The 19,888-nt window shown below is 32.0% G+C and overlaps 2 protein-coding genes across 3 annotated transcripts; one reads left to right on the top strand and one right to left on the bottom strand.

Moving 5' to 3' along the window:
- Positions 1–118: 118 nt before the first annotated feature.
- On the top strand, positions 119–13,101 carry LOC106136599 (monocarboxylate transporter 10). Of its 2 annotated transcripts, none has more exons than XM_013337206.2 (3): positions 119–712; positions 7,296–8,408; positions 9,174–13,101. In XM_013337206.2, the coding sequence occupies exons 1-3, from the start codon at positions 442–444 to the stop codon at positions 9,233–9,235; spliced, it is 1,446 nt and encodes a 481-aa protein (XP_013192660.2). In that variant the 5' UTR covers positions 119–441; the 3' UTR covers positions 9,236–13,101. The 2 variants fall into 2 exon arrangements, with proteins under 2 accessions (XP_013192660.2, XP_013192668.2); XM_013337214.2 differs by having other exon boundaries at positions 7,296–8,415.
- On the bottom strand, positions 13,040–19,437 carry LOC106134864 (solute carrier family 22 member 7). The gene is made up of 9 exons (XM_013335009.2): positions 19,430–19,437; positions 19,052–19,343; positions 18,521–18,624; positions 17,936–18,090; positions 16,503–16,671; positions 15,604–15,739; positions 14,880–15,182; positions 14,154–14,467; positions 13,040–13,382 (listed from the first exon to the last, which is right to left on the bottom strand). The coding sequence occupies exons 1-9, from the start codon at positions 19,435–19,437 to the stop codon at positions 13,184–13,186; spliced, it is 1,680 nt and encodes a 559-aa protein (XP_013190463.2). The 3' UTR covers positions 13,040–13,183.
- Positions 19,438–19,888: the final 451 nt, after the last annotated feature.

Here is a 19,888-nt window from a genome sequence, read left to right as displayed (position 1 = left end):
GTCATTGTGACACATGTGATTGTCAACTTCAGAGATGTCAACTGAAAGCTCTGACTGAAAGTTGAGAGCTGAGTTTGTCAGACAGTGTTGTCATGTCACTTTTGTAGAGACAATGACAGTTTACTAGGTCAGTTGTGTCATTGAACTCCTCAAGTCGTACTTGTTGCAGTGCTCATTATTTTTAAATTTTATAAAATAAAATAATATCTCATCTTTGTTAGACTTGAGGCAAAAGCATTAACAACACAAGCATTGAAAAGTGTAATACTGTTATCTGATAAAGACGAGGTGTTTTCACTTATTTTATTTGCTAAAATTGAATGCATATACGAATTCAATCATTTTCTCCAACTCCACGTGTTCCTGTGGCGAAGAAAGAACATTAACTACCTAGATGAATTGTAGTTCGTGAATTAAGTTAGTTCCTGAATTCCACACAAAATGGTTAAGAAAGAAAGTACAGACTTGTTAACAGGAAGGCAACTATATTCTGGGCAAAAGTTGTCTTCATACGATGGAGATGTACCCAATGACCCAGCAAATGCTGCTCCCTGTCCTCCAGATGGGGGTTATAAAGCATATATAGTTATGGTAGCATCATTTCTTACCAATGGAATTATATTCGGAGTTATTAACTCATTCAGTGTGATATTCACAGAGTTAGAATACCAACTCAAACAAGATGGGCTTGCTCATGATGTCAGTCGGGCATGTAAGTAAATTTTACTATTACCTGTAGTTTATGTTGTCTGTGGACCTACTTCTATTTTTATTTAATAACATACATCATTGAATTAAATTTATAGGATTTTTAGAATTTAAATGCATTATTTTAGTATCTGTTAAAATAATAATTTATTGTGTAACAACTGATTAAATTCCAACAAAAAACTGGTTACAAAATCTATCCTAAATAGAGTTAAACTAAACCTACATAGAAATTGCTTGTTCTAAGTTCAGTGTTAATTGGTCCACCACAGCCTTGTCATCAAAGTAATTTTAGTGGAAACCATAATAGTATGAAAATTTTTACTGCTCTTATAGTTTGGTTACCATTATAGTACTTAATATAATGCAACCTATCCTAAAGATCAAGCTAATCTTAAAGTAAATATACCATAAAACCAGGATATGCAGTTCAATATAAGAAGACTGATGCAATGTGTTTAATATTCACATCACCATTTTCTAATACAGTGCCTAGTTTGATACTCATGTTTTTCAAAAATTATAGCTTTATGTTATAAAGTTAATTGAATTGAAGTTAAATTTAAAGTAGTAAGCACTTAATGTATTAAATTATATTGTCTACTCTTTTACCAAAAATAACTTGTAATAAAAGTTATTGCACATCAACCAACATCTATGAAAACTAGCTTATTACAAAAATATTTATTAAAATTGTTTTTATAATATGAGATATAATTTTGTTTTTTTTTTTTGTTTGACAACAGGCATAACTAGGCATAAAGATATCTAAAAACAATTGAACACTGACTATATAATGATAAGAGAGATTGAATTTATAAGAGCTATTGATGAATAGATTAGATAGTCATATCCAAGGTCCACACTTTCATACTGTATCATATAAAATGTTTAAAAAAAATGTTACAACTGTAAGTGGGACTTGCTCATGAAAAGGTTCTTTACTATTATCTATAAAATTATCATAAATATCATGTCTGTTGTACGGAAATGCATCTTAAATATTTATTTTATTTTTATTTTTTTAATTATTTAAAAATGTCATTTATTTTCTATAAAAAAAAATTTAGCATCTATCTATGTTCGTTTTTAAAACGAGCAAAAATACGTCAAATAGGCAATCCCCTTCGTGAGATACATAGCCTGTTTAAAAACCTAAAGCTAAATTTTAGGAACATGTTACTCTCTTCTGGGTATGAAATCCTAAAAACCGACCAAATGCGCGTCGGGCGTGCACGCGCAATTTTCATCACAACAAAACCTTTTTTTTAGTAAGTGGGAATTTCGCTATTTTTAGGGGCATTTGTTAATGGTTATTTATTTGTAAAATCGTCTCATATGATAGTTTTCGTTTTAATCTTACCACATTTGCTGTTACACGTTTTTTTTCCATTACTCCATAGCATTCACACTATTAAAATATAGATATAAATATCTCTGCAATGATCCCTAAATTAATAAATTGTGTATGAAGACTAAATTAATATACTTATTTTTATATATTTTAATATCCCTACAAATTATATTATTTACGACGTTAGTCTGTAAAATTGGTAGATATTTATATCACTATGAATTCCACTTTGGTAGGTATACCGAAAAATATTCTTAAACTGTCATACAGGGCAGTAACTTTTTTTAAACATAAACCAACCTCATTACTTTATGTCACGAAACGTGTTATCGGTTCTGAATGTAAACCATATATTTAGTATTTTTTTATGACAAGGTTTCATATTACTTAAGTCACAATATTCTTATCAATTTCAGAGGCTAATTGTTGTCAGATCTGTGCTTTGTTATATAAAATCACTAACCATACTCTAGTCGTTTTTATATTTACTACACCGACCAGCTTGCGCAAAAAGTTCGAAGAATGTGGATAGATACCTAAAGAAGTAGACACCAAGTGCTTTCTACGGCTGAAATAGCTATCAAAACTCATCCAACATTTATTAAAATTAATTTGTACATACATCAGTGACACTATACGCCACTGCATCTACGGTACTCACAATCATTCAATCAAATCAATTACTTACTATGGTCTCGAAATAAAACCATAACCAATGTCACTCCACGACATGCCTATAAAAATTACTTTTGCAACTTTCTTTTGATCTATAGTTAAAAAGTTTTCTAATTTAATCATAATTATAAATTTATTTGTAAAAATCTACTTATCTCGTGGAAGATGGAAGTTAAAATAATTAAGGTCTAAATTAAATAAGACGCGATAAGTAGGACAGAAACACAGCAATGTTAAATTTAGTTGTTTATAACCTTATAAAGTGTGGATGGTCAAAATTAACTAATGTTTATAATTACGAATGTGATTTAGATTATACATACATACATATGGTCACGTCTATATACCTTGCGGGGTAGACAGAGCCAACAGTCTTGAAAAGACTGAATGGCCACGTTCAGCTTTTTGGCTTAATTGATAGAATTGAGATTCAAATAGTAACAGGTTGCTAGCCCATCGCCTAAAAAAGAATCCCAAATTTGTAAGCCTAACCCTTAGTCGCCTTTTACGAAATCCAGATCCAGATTTAGACCATATATATACGAGTATGATCTAAATAGGTTGCGGCTTTCTTATCGCTATGCGCCATTTTGATTTAATTTAAACAAAGGGCTGTGTGTTCGTTCTCATTTTGCCTTGTTCTGTACTTACACACATTGATTTTACGATTATGTAAGTATATAAAATTATTTAAAATGTATTATGGACACTAAATTATTACTTACGATACTAGTTAGTTTTTAACTAGACATTTAAATTTTAAATATCTTGGGACCCAAGAAGTATGAATTTTTGCAACAGCAATACCACGACACGGCGACAGAACCTTAATCTTTTTTTTATCGAATGACGAAATCATCACTCAATCAACTAGAACTACACATAGAAATACATTACCATCTATTTAAATTTGATAGAGGTTAACTTTAGTTAGGAAGTCATCAACAGGTATACTTACTACTACGACAAGTACTCTTTATAATTATAAGCTTTATTTTATAGTTGTGCTCAAAAATTGTAGTTTACTCAATCCCCCAATCAGCTCTCTTTTATGCAGTAAAAGTCCAGTTGTGCATTTACATACATATGTACTTATTTGCATTCCACGAACTGTAACACCATACTGAGTATAGCAACATCTATTTAAAATAGTTACCATTAATAAAACTAACATGCATTGAAATAGTTTGAAATCCAAAATCTTTAACATACCCGTAATATTTCTCCTACATACATATACTTACGTCTATATCCCTTGCGGGGAAGACAGAGCCAACAGTCTTGAAGAGACTGATTGGCCACGTTCAGCTGTTTGGCTTAATGGTAGAATTGAGATTTAAATAGTGACAGGTGGCTAGCCCATTGCCTAAAAGAAGAATCCCACGTTTATAAGCCTATCCGTCGCCTTTTACGACATCCATAGGAAAAAGATGAAGTAGTCCTATTCTTTTTCTATTGTTGCCGGGAACCACACGGCCAATATTTTTCCTCAATACGGTTATTCGAACCAAAACTACAACAAATAAGGAAGAAATTACAAGATGTTTCGTCTCATCATTCATTGATGATTGTTATCAACTGAAAGCCGACCTATTGATCTGTGATTCTGTCTATCATGTATCCTGGTCATGTTACAGCACAACCGGCGCCAGCGTCGAGTCAGACGGCGCCCGCGTCGAAGGTCGTTTTATTGCGTTCTTTTGACAATGCGTAGTGTAATTTTTCTATTGTATTTTGCCAAATACAATACCTACTGGTCTTGTTTTTCTAAATACTTATAATTCTTTCATGTCAAGCGACTTCGATTCTGGAAATCTCATCATCTCTCATCTTTCGTTTCATCCACATTCATAACTCTGATATAAAGATTTGTAGAAATTGTAAGTACGTGTGACTTGTGATACTTAATATTCCATGCCACTTGTACGCTTACCTTGTGTCTTAGATTAGATGCAATTAGTAAATACCTTTTAGTTTGAATAATAATTACATATTGTTTTTGTTAAAACTCAAAAGATAGATTCAATACAAAACATACATGTGTAGGTCGGTACCTACATTGATTGATAATATATTTTAAAAAACTGACTGAAAAACAAGCAAGTTCTTGTTAATTTATCTTAACGATTAACTTGATACATTCTGAATGGTACATGTGATATGCCAGTATAATCAAACAAAACAGTTTTTAATAATATAATTATCAAAGTATTGACGCAATTATTTTGTCTATTACGTAGGCATTACGTATGAAAGTTATATTTATTCTAGAACCATGTTCCAGTAACAATTTTTTGAATTAATAATATACAATTTATATTAATAGGTAAGTACTACTAATGGTAATATCTACGAAACAGTTCAAGGTATTGTCTCATTACTATCATGTTCTAATTATTATATATTATAGCTAACAACAACACACGCCCATTTGACGCAAAAGTTACATTAGTTCGTAGAATCCATACCGTATTATGAAGATTCATTAATATTTCCCATGCTTCTAACAAACAATATTCTATTAAGTATGTTACCGTTATTTTTCCTGTTTGCTTCATGTAGTCACGATTGCAGCCTTTACTAATCATATGCATTGTCGAAAAACCTAAACATTCATCATAACTTGTAGGTAGGTACTTCAAATGGACCTATTTGATTTCTAAATATAGGTTAAGTACATATTATAAAGACGAGTGAGCCACGTGGCTTCTGTATCAGTCCGTTATGCTTGACATAAGTTTCTTCTCTCAGTCGGATCAGTTATTATATCGAAGTACTTGGTAGAGCTTTTTTAAAATTCTCCTTTGTGGTTTCTCGCTGTCATTGAATAGCAAATTAACATTTCACAACTTGTATTTTGTCATTTTCGTCTAAAAGGGAAACTGTAGACCCGGATTGAGATTTTTTTATTTTACCTTTTAGAGCTTTGTTCTTTTTCAGTGAACGAAATCCCATTGTTTACGTGATTATTTTTTAAAACTTTTATCGACCTACATTTCTTCGCCCTGACGATAACCTCATTTCTCTGGGGAGTAACCGGAGTTTCCTCTTTAACCATAAGCCTGTATTGGGTAAGTCAGATTTTTCCACAAAACGGTTTCCATCTGACTTACCAATACCTACTTTATCAGTACTAACTCTTTCTAATCTACGCTTATATAAACGTACCTATAATAACATTGTGAATGGCCACTTCAAAGATTGATTTGCCAAAAAATAGCTCTATGTAGGGCCAACAGAAAACAAAAATGTAACTTTTAGAATATTTGTCTGTATATTTGTAATCGCATCACGCGAACATTATTTGAATTGTGGTTTTCTCGGAGGTGTTTGCTTAGTCCAACTTAAGAACTGGTACAAAAAATCTCAGTAAAAAAGGCAATACTGCATCTTTTATGTATTGAGTTTGTCGGCGAACGTAGTCGCGAGCAGCAGATAATGAAATATCTCGCCAAGACGAGCCAAAAAAGGCGCAAAGGCACATCCTGCCTTTTCTCGAAATCGCTTGGCGACTTTTGTTAAAATATGCTTCCTCTCATACACTCAAACAAAATCATAGAAAATTAAACTTGCCAAATAAAAGTTTCCACATGATCATGATGTACACGGCAAAAATGTGCGTATAGTTGCCGACGACGACGAAGTGATGACCCGATTAGATTGTGTCACTTAAGAGGCCGATGATGTATTAAGGTTTTAGGACTCGTTTTTAAAGATAGGGATAAAAGGTACTTTCTTTATATGGAATAAAACTAGATCTTTGCGTATATTTTTTTTTAAGTAAATAATATTTATTAACATTCTTATTTTCATTGCTAGGGGGAACAATGACTAGGTATGTCATTATATGTATATATATGTAGATATCTTCGACTATGTAAGCACTTAAGAAGTGCTTAAATAGTATTAAGCATTTCAAACAGGAACAACATCTGTGCTCAACTTTACGAGACAGAAAAATAAGGGGATTTTATGGTATGTAGTGAATACGAGTAGTGATATCCATATTGTGTAGCCAGGTGGGATGTCATTACTCATTGTTTAACGATTCACTGGAAATCGTATGATATTATTAACACCGAATAAACATTCTCCTGTATTGCCTTGATTGTATTAACAAGCATACCTATGTTCATTTAATTACTATCTTTACCGGTTAATTGGACGCCCATTTACCAGTTTTCAGTTCAATAAAAGTTTTTGCAAATCTGTATAACCAAAGGATGACAAAAGAGCACAGTTGCCTTTTAGTGATAGTTTTTTCAAAGGATTTTTACTTTGTATGGGCCTTATTTAGCTTTACAGCGTAGTCCCTCGTACACCGGGTCAAACGCTAAAATTAAAATCATGTGCGTATTGATCAGAAAGTTTTATCACCAATCATATATTCGCATATAATAGTCGGCCTAATTTTCTTGGAACATATAATAATTTATTGAACACAATTTGAAATCTAATACTCTAATGATAGGTCTCTAAATATAAATAAGAAATGTTGTGTTGTTTCTCTAGATAAAGACGGCCGCAAATTAACCTCATTTTTTGTTTGTTATTTCAGCTCTTGTGGGCGCGCTGACAATGGGAACTACATTCTTCCTGTCGCCACTTTCTGGAGTCCTGACCGCATTTATGGGACTTCGGTTGACTGCTGTCTGTGGTGGATTAATAGCAACTGCAGGCTTAATAATATCCTCATTTGTCACGAAAGATATGAATGCTCTTTGCTTTACCTACGGAATCATGTATGGTTTAGGAGCGTCGTTTGCTTACACTCCATCTCTTGCTATTTTGGGCCATTATTTTAAGAAGAAATTAGGTTTAGTCAATGGAATAGTTACAATAGGTAGTTCGATCTTTACTGTTTTTATGGCGCCCCTAATGGAATATGTTATTAAAAATTATGGTTTACATACTCTGTTTAGAGTCCTAGCTGTACTGACTTTTGGTATAGCCTTATGCGGTATGTTATTTAAACCTATAGTTTTGGTCCCAACAGAACCATCTAAAAAACATGATAACTTCCAATCTTTGTTAAAAACAATATTGAGTGTCCAAATGTGGAGAAATAAAACATACAAACTCTGGGCATTGTCTATGCCTGTTGCATTATTTGGTTACTTCGTACCATATACTTATATAAAATCTTTTATCAAGCAAAATTTCGGAACATCCTATGAAAATTTGCCTTTGCAATGTATAGCGGCTGCATCTGGCGTTGGAAGATTGATATTTGGTTATCTAGCTGATAAAAAGGGCGTTGACAGAATAATGTTACAGCAGATTTCGTTTTATGTTATAGGTACTTTGACTATTGTATTACCTTTTGTCACTAGTTTTGAGCTTTTAGTGGCTATTTCCTTAGGAATGGGGATTTTCGATGGTGCGTTTATTGCTTTAATTGGTCCGATAGCATTTGAATTGTGTGGTAGCAAATTCGCCGCACAGGCAATAGGCTGTATGTTGGGTCTTGCAGCATTTCCATTAACAATAGGGCCACCAGTGGCGGGACATCTGTATAGCATTTATAATTCTTATACCTTGCCTTTCATACTTGCTGGTGTTTCTCCAATATTAGGGGCAACTTTGATGTTTACTATTCGATTTTATAAGCACAAAAGCGCAGTTGCGACGAATACAAATGGTCACCTGCCCTTAAATGAAAGAGATATTGGTAAGTGGTAAGTAATCAATTTATTCCCAAGTGTCTAGAGTAGGTATCACGTCTGCTGCTTTGTGTCTTTAAAGTTTTTCTGTATCTTAAATTAAATCTTTAAAAGTTTAAAGATGAAAGAATTTAATGACAGCATGAAATAAATGTCTTCGCAATCTGCTTTCAAATAGTATATGTATATAATAGTAATTAATGTTATGGAGAGAATGAAATCATTAAATAAGTAACTAGAACCACGCTGCGACCTAGCTTTTATGTCAGCAGTTTAATCGCAGATCGATTGCAATCTCAACTGCTGGAAAAGCTTTGATGAGAGAGTGTAAATATAAAATCGATGAGAGTGTAAATGTAACACTCCAATCGATTTCGCATACATCTATATTAATATTATAAAGCGGAAGAGTTTGTTTTTTTGTTTGTTTGAACGCGCTTATCTCAGAATTGAAACATTATTTTGCGTTAAATAGACCATTTATCGAGAAAGGCTTTAGGCTATATAACATCACGCTGCAACTATTAGAAGCGAAGAAATAATGGAGAATGTGAAAAAAAATTGGGGGAAAATTATTCATCCTTGAGGGCTTCAATAATGCCCAAAATAACAATTCCACGCGGACGAAGCCGCGGGCACAGCTAGTCGACCGATAACTTGCATGATCGTTTCATTTTTTTCTTTTTTATAAACTATCCTGCGCACACTTAATGACTCCTTAAAATATTTTGTGTTATTTTATTTACTTAAATAATGTTTATTTATTGTTTTAGAAAAAACACGGACTTCCGAAATGACCTGCTATAGAAATTCCCATGAAAGGGCCGATTTGTAAAATTATGATGTAACTTATCAGTTTATTACGATATCTCAAGTCGTTAATAGCAAAAATTGTAAAGTGTACCTTTGTGTATAATTAAAAAAATAAACAATTTATAGTGGTGCTTAATAAAATAAATGTGTCCTTAGTAATACAAAACGATTGTGCCAATTGTAAGGTAAGAACTGATACATTGTAAACTGTGATGGGTTTTTTATGAATGTTGCATTGGATGGTTTTTGTCAATTAGTAGGATGACTGATTTAAACTCGTTTATCAATAGACATTTCCTACTGGGTCTAAAAAATCACTACTATCTATTGCTTTTATCAATGATAATGAAAAACATATGGTCTATTGAATGTAACATATTTTCTATTGTAGTTAGTAAGGACATAGTGGCAAATAATTAAATAAGTTTCTCTATAAATGTTTCGCCTCGCAAACTCAATGCTTTAGAACTATGGATGAACTGTGACGAAAATAATGTAAGTGTTCGTTGGTTGAGAAAGTTATAAAAACTATAAAAATTGTGCACTGTTCACAGATTGAATAACTACTAAAGATCATCTATATTGATATATAAATAACGATGGTCATTAGGTATTTTGCAGTAAATTATACATTACCTAGCGTATGATTGTTATCTAAAAGTTGTTTTACATACATTACAAGAACTGTCTCGAATATGTGCATGTTATTTACATTATTTCATTGTTACTTTTTATAAAAGTGACTTTTATGATGTTGTTTATACACACTTCAAAACGTGTTAATTCATTATAAAGGAGAATAATTTAAGTTTTTGACCTTGCTATCATAGAAGATACTCATACCTCGCAATTATCATACTCGTTCGGTTATAGTTTCTTTACTTGCAAAAAGTAAATGCAATTGTTTATAGAAACTATAAATGATTTCCTTTTCTAACTATTTACAATAAAAAAGTACTAATTATGACACTGTTTAAGTTCTTAAAATGCTTTGAGAGTCAATACTTTTTTACTTGTGGCGATTAGCGCGTATTTCCTCCAATAGCAAAACTCACATGTTGTACAAGAAAACATGAAAGTACAAAACTTGTTCATAGTCTAATACTCTATTTACCTACTTATTTATGGATATTTTTTCCACACTCTTAAAGTGGGTGTCTATTATGTCAAACATTTTATGGTGCTTGTTTACTTTAGCTTAGAACATTTGTTTAGTTCAGCATTTACAATTTTTTTACAAGACTGATGAAATATCTTATCTATTGATGAGAAAAATCAAAACAAAAGAATTCTTTAAGTTTCCTAGATTGTTACACAACTCAAAGTATTTATGCATAAACAAGTTGCTACATCAAAATTAATTAAAAGCTAGCGACTATTTATCTGGCCACAGTCTAAATAAAACGGATTTAAATAAAATAAGACCATACTTTCCGTACTTTTCTGAAAACCCACAACCACTTACCGCCGCGTCACACACATCATATAGGGCTCTATAGTTTTGAGTATGAAATTTGTTTTGTTAAACTCTGGCGTCTCTCTTCGTCTAAAAAAGAACCTTATTAAGATGACAATATAAATACAATATATTACAATATATATAATATAAAGATTTATATATATTGTAAATCTTTATATTGTCATCTTAAGAACTAAAGTGTAAGAAAATGTTATGCATTTGTAATGAAGATGCTGTTAATTTTTACTAATTTGTTTGTTTGTTATTAACCCTATTTTATTACTTTTGTCTTTATTTTGAATTGGTTACCGATTTCAAGTTCCTAATATTAACGTATTTAATGTTTGTAAAAAGAAAAGTTTATTTTTATATTGAAAAAAAAAATAATAATTTAAATTTTAGAATAAGTATATCTAAGAGAATGATTGTGATGTGATGAGTATGTGATACCTTCATATGAATATTTTTTTATATGAAAGACAATAATGTTTTAGTACATGTTACCACTTAAAAAATATCTAATTCAAATAGTGTAGAATCTCGAATCGATTTAATATAATCACGATGAATTATAAGCAAATAGGTAAAAATTACAAAGAAAATCATAACATTATGTAGGTGCTTAACTAATAAACCACAACATGATATCTTTTTTTTTTTAATTTTCAACCAATAAATAAATATTCTGGCTTGCCACTTCGGATTTTTTTCTTTAATCTTATGTAATATAAACTCTATTTTGTTAAAGTAAAGCTCTTTTTTTAAAGTAAATGCTTATTCATAGATACTGCGCACGTAATTTAATTATTCCTAAGTAAACAAACAATTTGTAAATAAGAAATGTCATTTTAAGTGTTAATTTTGAAACCATGGTAAATATTGAATAATTTTTGCACAGTATAGATAAAATATTCTACTTTAAAATATTAATACAACGAAAAACAGATTTTAATGAAAATATCATTTCATTTAAAAATAAATTCTAAAATAATTTTTCTGAAAACTGCTAAGGTTAAGTAGGTTTCAAATATAAATCGTTATTTTTAATAGCAGAGTTCAGAAATGTAAAATAATCTTGTACAAAAAACCTAAAAAATATGTTATTTTTACTTTTTAAACTTTATGAGCAAACTGGGCTATGTAAATGCTTACAGTAAATATTTATATATTTTTATGTTGTTTGTTCTTGGGTTAAACATACTGCGAAGTATGTTTTCTATTTGAAACGTAATAAATGTCCTTCATCCGATATATTATGTGACAATGGTTTAGCATTAAATATTTATAATTTTTTATCGTACCTTTAGCTGTACAATGTTTATTTCATATTTTAATGATTTACCCTAATAATCGTTTTCATATGTTAAACTTGTCACCTAATACGTTTACCTTAAATCAATGAATTACTATATTTTATTAATATATAATGTTAAAGATAAAATCTGTTAAATTTTTACTGTGATAGAAACCATAATCGAATATTTTTATTATCAAACTATTTTAGGTAGGTAGATTTTTATCTTTCAAATCATTCAAAATTTTATTAAATAGAAAAACTATAATTATAATAATAGGTATGTAATAAATAAAATTATTGTCAAAAAATGGATTTTGTTTAAAAAAAATTTTGTCTCGTACTTAATAAACCGTCATCGATACGGATAATATAGATGAGAGCTTCAAATATTTCATTCAATATAATGTTTAAGTCATAATTTTACATTCAGATATCCCTTTTTCAAAGAAAATGAAAACATTTTATAACTGGACAATTCAGTTTTTTTTTGGATAATTGTGTACTTTGACCTAATAAATACCAAAACTGAACCACAATCAATATTGAACATTTTCATCTTTAAAGATTTTTTTAGATGTAAAGAAATCCTTAGTTAAGTGTAACTCTATGTTTAAGCCACAATTTTAGTATGACTATCAATTACTTGAATAAATATATTATAGTTCAACGTAAGAAAAATAAAAAGAAAGAAACACTAGAACTAGCATGCCCATATCATTAGGCATTTAAGAGGCCGGCTTTGAGGTCGATACAGGTAATTATTAAAAATAATGTTACTTGGGAACTGAAGAAATAACGTCTTCTATATTGGACAAAGTAAGTTTCTACTTGTCGCATCAGCGATGTTAGAGATTTCATGTAATCTGTGTTTCCTTTTTGGTTCTGACATTAGTCGCCATCTCCAGGTAGGTAATGTTTTTAAATCTGTGGCCGCGACCCTTTAAGACCAAAAAGTTAAATAAGATTGAATTTTTTTAAATTAAATAAGTACGTATTTTATTTACAAAATATATCTCGATACATATTAAGTAGGTATATTAAAAATACAATATTTTGTGTACATTGCATGCAGTTTGTGTTTTTTAATTTCACTAAGAATATTAGCATTAAGTATTAAAGTTTTTTTTAATGACTTTATTTTTTATTTATAATTATCGAACAGTCCGTCATTTTGGAATTTAGAAAATTTTCGGTACAATCGAAAGTGGACGAAATTATTTCGGCCGTCTAATAAATCTGTTAAAAAAAATCCTGATGAATAGCCAAGTTCTTCCGAAGCCAATACGCTGAGCAGGCGGTATCGTCTCCGCGGAATGACTGGATACTGTGTTGAAAGAGTAAATTCTCATTTCTACTTCCTCATTTGATGGGGAATTTGTTTTCTGAGTAGCCCAGCGTAATGGTTTTGATAGCCTGCCGGATCGAAATAATGTTAATTTAAAGTACAGTTATAGACAGAAACTATTTAATTTTTGTAAGTATCTTGTATAAGGATCAAAGAAATAATGGTAAATGTGAAAAAAACAGGGAAAATTATTCAGCCCTCAAGGCTTCAATAATACCCAAAATAACTATTCCAGTGCTGTGTGATTCCCGGCACCAATATAAAAAAAGAATAGGATCACTCCATCTCGTTCCCATGGATGTCGTAAAAGGAGACTAAGGGATAGGCTTATAAACTTGGGATTCTTCTTTTAGGCGATGGGCTAGCAACCTGTCACTATATGAATATCAATTCTATCATCGAGCCAAAAAGCTGAACGTGGCCTGTCAGTCTTTTCAAGACTGTTGGCTTTGTCTAGCCCGCAAGGGATATAGACGTGACTTTATGTATGTATGTACTATACCACGCGGACGAAGTTGCGGACACAGCTAGTCTGTAATAAATAAGTTCCAACCACACGAACAACCAACTGTTAATAAGAAATGCCTGTTCTTTAAGCAATGGGTGATCACTATCTCTGGACCTCTACTAAGCCATCCAGCTACACGTGCGTATAAATTATTGTCTCTGTCTACCCCGCAAAGGCTTAATTCATTTTATGTGTCTGTGCTGCAGTCAGATGACCAATATTTGTGGAAGAGATTGTAGATTCCAAGGAGACTCTTAGGTATTATAATCTCTTCCAGGTTGGGTCTTTCGCTCTATTTTGACATGTATGTAGGTAAATTAAATGCACTTACTCTGAAAAATAATCCATATCCTCCATAATATCGGGTAACTCTCTCCCATCGACGTCATGAAGCATTAAACATAACGCAGACATCGTTAATGTTATTCCTATGGTCACCCCCATTGTTGTCAGACTGTTCATTGTATCGAAAAGAAAGATGATGTATGCGATCATGGAGCCAACTTGGCCTATGGCTTGACAGGCACCCAGAAGTGTACTTCGAATTTTTATAGCAAATATTCGAGGAGTGATGTTGAGAAGAATGGCATGGCCAACTATACTTGATGCAAGTGCGATTGACGCCAGCAGGTTACGAGTTCTTTCCTGTGAAAAAATAAAATGGTTGATAAACAGCTTATATACTTACCTGAGCTTGGCTTAGGAAACATTATCTTTTCTTTGGCGCAAGTAATACGCCTGACCAAACACGAAAGCTATTGTGTAGTAACGTGTAAATATTTTTTGAGGTATATTTTTTTCAACGTTCTCAACCTAGCAACTTTGATATATTATAAATAAGCCTAGCAATTGCTCGATGCTATAATTTCTAGCTTATCTTTTTCACACCTTTTAAAGGTATGTAATTTGCTGTGAATCCGACGAATACATCTTTGGAAAGTAGATAACGTATTTTCTTTTCGTGAGTTGCACCAGTATTCTGGTCTTATCTAATAAATACTAAGATAGTGGAATCAATAGCTAGTTAATTTAACAATATTAAATATAACAAACTTACTTTACTAAGAAATGCATCACCAGTCATGAAGACACCCGTAATTAAAACACTTATCAACAGCAAATGCCTTAGAATCATTTTCCTTGCAAGTAACATCACGAGGCCACCAAATAATAATGCAAAAGAGAAAATCTTTAGTAGTAATTGTTCTTCAAGTATATCACTGTATAATCTTACGTATAAATAGCTCCATTGGAAATAATATAACGCCCAAAACAAAAGCGATATGAAAATTGTTATTCGTATATTGTAAGTGTTTAGAAGCCCTAAACATACTCTTGGTTCATCAATGCAAGAATACGCCTGGAAAGTAAATGTTTTCTTATTCGAGGTATTCCTTTTAGCGAGGATTAAAAAAGAAAAAATTTGCATTAAGAGAAATAAGTAGGCTGCCTCCCTAAATCATCATTTAAAAATAATTAAATGTTGGTTTCAAGTATTTTTAAGCTCAATCAAGTCTCTTGATTTAAACAAGTTTTGAATTACAAACAAGTTTTACCTAGGGTTGTAACTAATTATTAATACCTACTGAGCTGTTGCCATCACCTTTGTATGCGTGGAAGAGTTCAAACAAATCACATTGCCACTACAATGTTATTTGATTCTGGTTGGACTTTCTAACTTTAACGATGGACTTTTCAACCATAGTAAATGAGGTTGAAAATTTTTTTTTTAAATATAGATTTGAGATAATCACAAACAAAAAGTTAAAAATTTCCCGTACTCTTTGATTAATTGGTCTTATTTTAAAATCACTGCATAGGTAAATCCCGTTTCTTACTGCAGCTGTCAGTAGAATCCTTTCTGCTTTCTTTATTTTTCGGCTATATAGTAGCCATTGCGGGGATTCTGGTGTCCATCTGAAATAGATTTAATATCTAATTAATAAACATTTTGTGGACATCTCTAAAGGTAACTTTTTTTGACCTATTTATGTTTACCATTGCTAGGCAAAGGCCTCTCATAGATAAAATTATTGTAGATAGATCGCTATCCATAATTTTTTGTCTTACTATTTTTGAAAGTAAGGTTGCTCAAAGAAACAGTGCCCTAGGCAGTACCTTGTTCAAATAAGTTAAAGTTGGAATCGGCTTTTATAATTGTACTATACCTCCAAAAAAAATACTCCCTGTCCTTTTCAAAAAGTAAGTTCCTAGAAGGCAGTTGTACCTTCTTATAACTATTAACAATTTACTTTTTAAGAAAGCAGGTACGATTTGTTTTTTTGCGTTCGCGACAATACTACGAGTATTGTCGTGTAAGTACCTATAGCATCAAAGAACAAATAAAGAGCTCCTTGAACAATTTCTTATCTGAGAATTTGTTCACCAATTGACAATATACGAAGAAAATGAGAGTTGTACAACAAAAATTAACCAAATCAAATCGTAATATTGATTTGATTAGCCGTTTAATAATAACAACAGATCTAAACATATTGTTTTACCTTAACAGGACCATGGCGGCATGAGGCGTCAAAGTCCTTCTACAGCACCTTATAAAACCGTAATGAAACATAAAGTCTGCCAATTCTCCGTGCAGTTCGCCAGCAGGACCGTGTAAATCAATGTAAACATCTAAAGCATTCCATGAAATTTGAAACAGTACTTTATGTATCGTTACCTTAACAGAACTATGAGCATAGCGCCATACAAAACCGCAATGAAACTCAACGTCTGCTGATTCCCCGTGCAGTTCGCCAGCGGAACCGTGCAAATCAATGCAAACAGCCGAGGCAGCATCACAATTGTATTCAGCCATGAACGCCATTCGTTGCTAGCAATTTCGCATGCTGTAAAAGCATAGAATTTGTTTTAAATCAAAATTATGATTATTAAATAGTTGTCAGTACGGTTTATACTAAGAGGTAAGACTTTAATTAATCAATTGACAATTTCAATGCTTTTCTGCATTTATTAAAATTTTATATATACTTAGGTTTACAGAAAATAAGGTGAAAATAAGCATAATTATTTAGTTCCGCTTTCGACGAAAGAATGGACGTTGAGTAAATATATGCATTTGAGATATCGTTAATGCCAATCTATTGAGAAATGAACTTTTCGTAGAGAAAAAAAATCCGAGATGATTCCTTTTTTTTAAGCCATACTTACCTACTAATATACAATGCATGTGAAAGATGTGAAAGTTTGTTTGTTTGTTTCTTCTTTACACGTTCTCCACGGAACCAATCCTCTTCTAACACAAAACACGTATTTATATAATAAAGAGTCTGAAGAAGGACAAAGGCTACCTTTCATACCCGGTAAAAAATATAGTGCCGTGGTAAATCGGTATTTTGTAAGTAAATGACTCATTGGTTTATTAGATCATATACCTAGAGAGTCATGTTAGATAGGTACTGTACGTGTGACAATAATGTTTTTATTCAAAATAACTTTCTAGTTCTGACTTCTGAATTAGATGGGCACAAGTATTTGGTATCAAACATTTTTCCTCCTCGCCCTTTCCTATGATCTGGAAAAGAACTCAAAAGACCAATGTAGCGCGCACTCATTGGTGAAAATCTTATATTTTCAGTAAATAGATTTCGTTTCAAGAAAAACCATTACTAGTTTTTATATGTACCTAAGTAAGATAATAAATTAAATTATGATAAATAAACGTTTGGTGTCAAATTACAGTAATAACTGATAATAACGCGAATAATAATTGCATCAGATGTAAGTATACACATTATTTTGTTGCGTCAGTTAATAATAATATGGTAAATGTAATGTTTCCGATAAACCTCATCTATTCGTCCGTTATCGACGTTTATGGGCAGTTTCAAAACCTCCCTGAAATCATGTCTCTCTTCGAAATCATATAGGTACCTATTTATTAAAAACTTAGATAAGCTTTAAAACTACAACAGGTAAACCTTAAGCCAACAACAGTAAACCTATAGATAATAGCAAACAATACTTAATCATTCAATCAAGATAGAAATTTAAAAACAAAACATAGTTTTTTTTATTAAGTAGGTAGCAATTACCAATGAGCATCATCCCCGATATGTCTTCTAAAAGACTAAAATTATAACAATTACTCACTCAATATTAGTCCCAAGTATTTAAAAGCGCTACAGCACAAACTGGTAAGAAACACTATGAGTTGATACCATGCCTCGGAATCGCAGAAAGTCAATAGAAGACCTAAAATTGTTTCCGACAGGACGTTTATCATGATAGCAGCTTTTCTTCCAAAACTAAAATATAATTTAATTATAAAAGATGATTTCATGACGATAACAACTGTCTGATAATCAACGCAATTCAACCGCTTTCAAAGTTGGCATGTAGGTTTCATATATGATCCGTGCACTTAGGGAGGATTTCTCGAAATTCAGGGGAATTCGTAATGACGCGGGCCAGGCCGCGGGTGTATTTCAGTTGTTGATAGTGAGAAATTGACATTATAACCAGGTAATCAGCCGATAACCTGGAGAAACTCGTGGTCACTGGAAAATAGCAGAGACCCGGGGATCGTAGCACGATACAGTGGACGGATCAAATCAAAGATCAGCTGCACTAAGATCTCAAGCACTCCATCAAGCCAAATATCGCGATAAAAGGCGGTAGATCGTAAAGTAATTGGTTCGGGTGAATCACAACGCTCAGTACTCAACAGACACTCACCTATCAGAAATAAAACCGAAAATGAAGCTGCCGAACACTTGGCCGACCCGGCTCACCATGGCCGTTGACACTAATTTCATCCTGTTGTCGCAAAATATCATCCACTGCAAACATTTTTTTACATCGCACTTTCGGTACAACAAAATAACAGATAGTAAGTAGGTATAATTGTACCCAATGACCGCATAACAGCTGAGGAAAGCAATAATTTATGAAAAGATGAGAGAAATATTTGTGGAGGGAGTATTTACAAAGTATAAAGAGAAGATATACATTATATAGGTATATATCTTCTCTATAATGATCAGAAAGAATCAGAAATATCTATCAAGATATTTCTGTTCTAAAGTTAAGGAATAAGAGGGCATGTCAAGTAAATAAGGTTGAGCGTTCACCAAAGAATCTCCAGATTTTGGTACCAGGATTTACCTATGTATTCTAAATAGTTAATACATACTTTGATTTAATCTGTCTCTTCCAATTTTTTAGTGACAACATCAGAAGAACATCATAAACTAAAAATATACTTACAGCCTTTTGCAACCAAATCATCCACAATAATTTAACGTACCACCTTTCGCATTCTATGATGGCTGTGGCATTTCCTTCTAGATGGACGAAACATAGGCTAGTATTGGTAACTTGAATGTCGGATGGTGGAATACACATCACATTCTCCACTTGGCGGAGGAGGAACATGTCTTCAAACTGAATAAAGATCGAAGGTACCATGAAAGCAGTACACAAAAATACCACCAGCCATTGCCAAGTACCGATACTCCCTACCACATCAGTAGTTACATCTTCATACACTGTGCCGATTCTAAAATAATAGTTATATTTTAGTATACCGATCGATATATTTTTAAATTCTTTATAAATTCTTTGAAAAACTAGTATCAGACTTACATAGACATGGCACAATACAATGGTCCGTATTGATACGTATGACATTTGATCGTGGCTGCGTAGATTTAGGCTAGAAATTAATGGTTTTACACTAAATGAGTGATTGAGTATTTGAACTAGCTATGCAAAAATGTAATGCGAGAAAAGAAGAGATTACCAAAGAAGTTAGTAGAATTATAGATAAGAAATAGCCAATAAAATTGATAGGTTGAGATATTTCTCGAATGCAAAATGTCTCCTTTTTCTAGTAGCGTTGTAGACTTTATTGTTAAACTTATATATTTACCTACTACTAGATAGGTAGAAAATCACCTAGGGCATTAATTAAGTCACCTTATTGTACTAAGTTATCTAGAATAAAACTTTTAATTAATAAATAATTTAATTTAATTTGAATATTACAGGAATGGAGAACATTTATAATTTGTCTAACGGTTGTATGGGTGAATAGACGAAGGC

Source organism: Amyelois transitella, chromosome 8, assembly GCF_032362555.1.
Source record: "Amyelois transitella isolate CPQ chromosome 8, ilAmyTran1.1, whole genome shotgun sequence".
Lineage (NCBI taxonomy): Eukaryota > Metazoa > Arthropoda > Insecta > Lepidoptera > Pyralidae > Amyelois > Amyelois transitella.
This window is presented reverse-complemented; position numbering and strand designations above follow the sequence as displayed.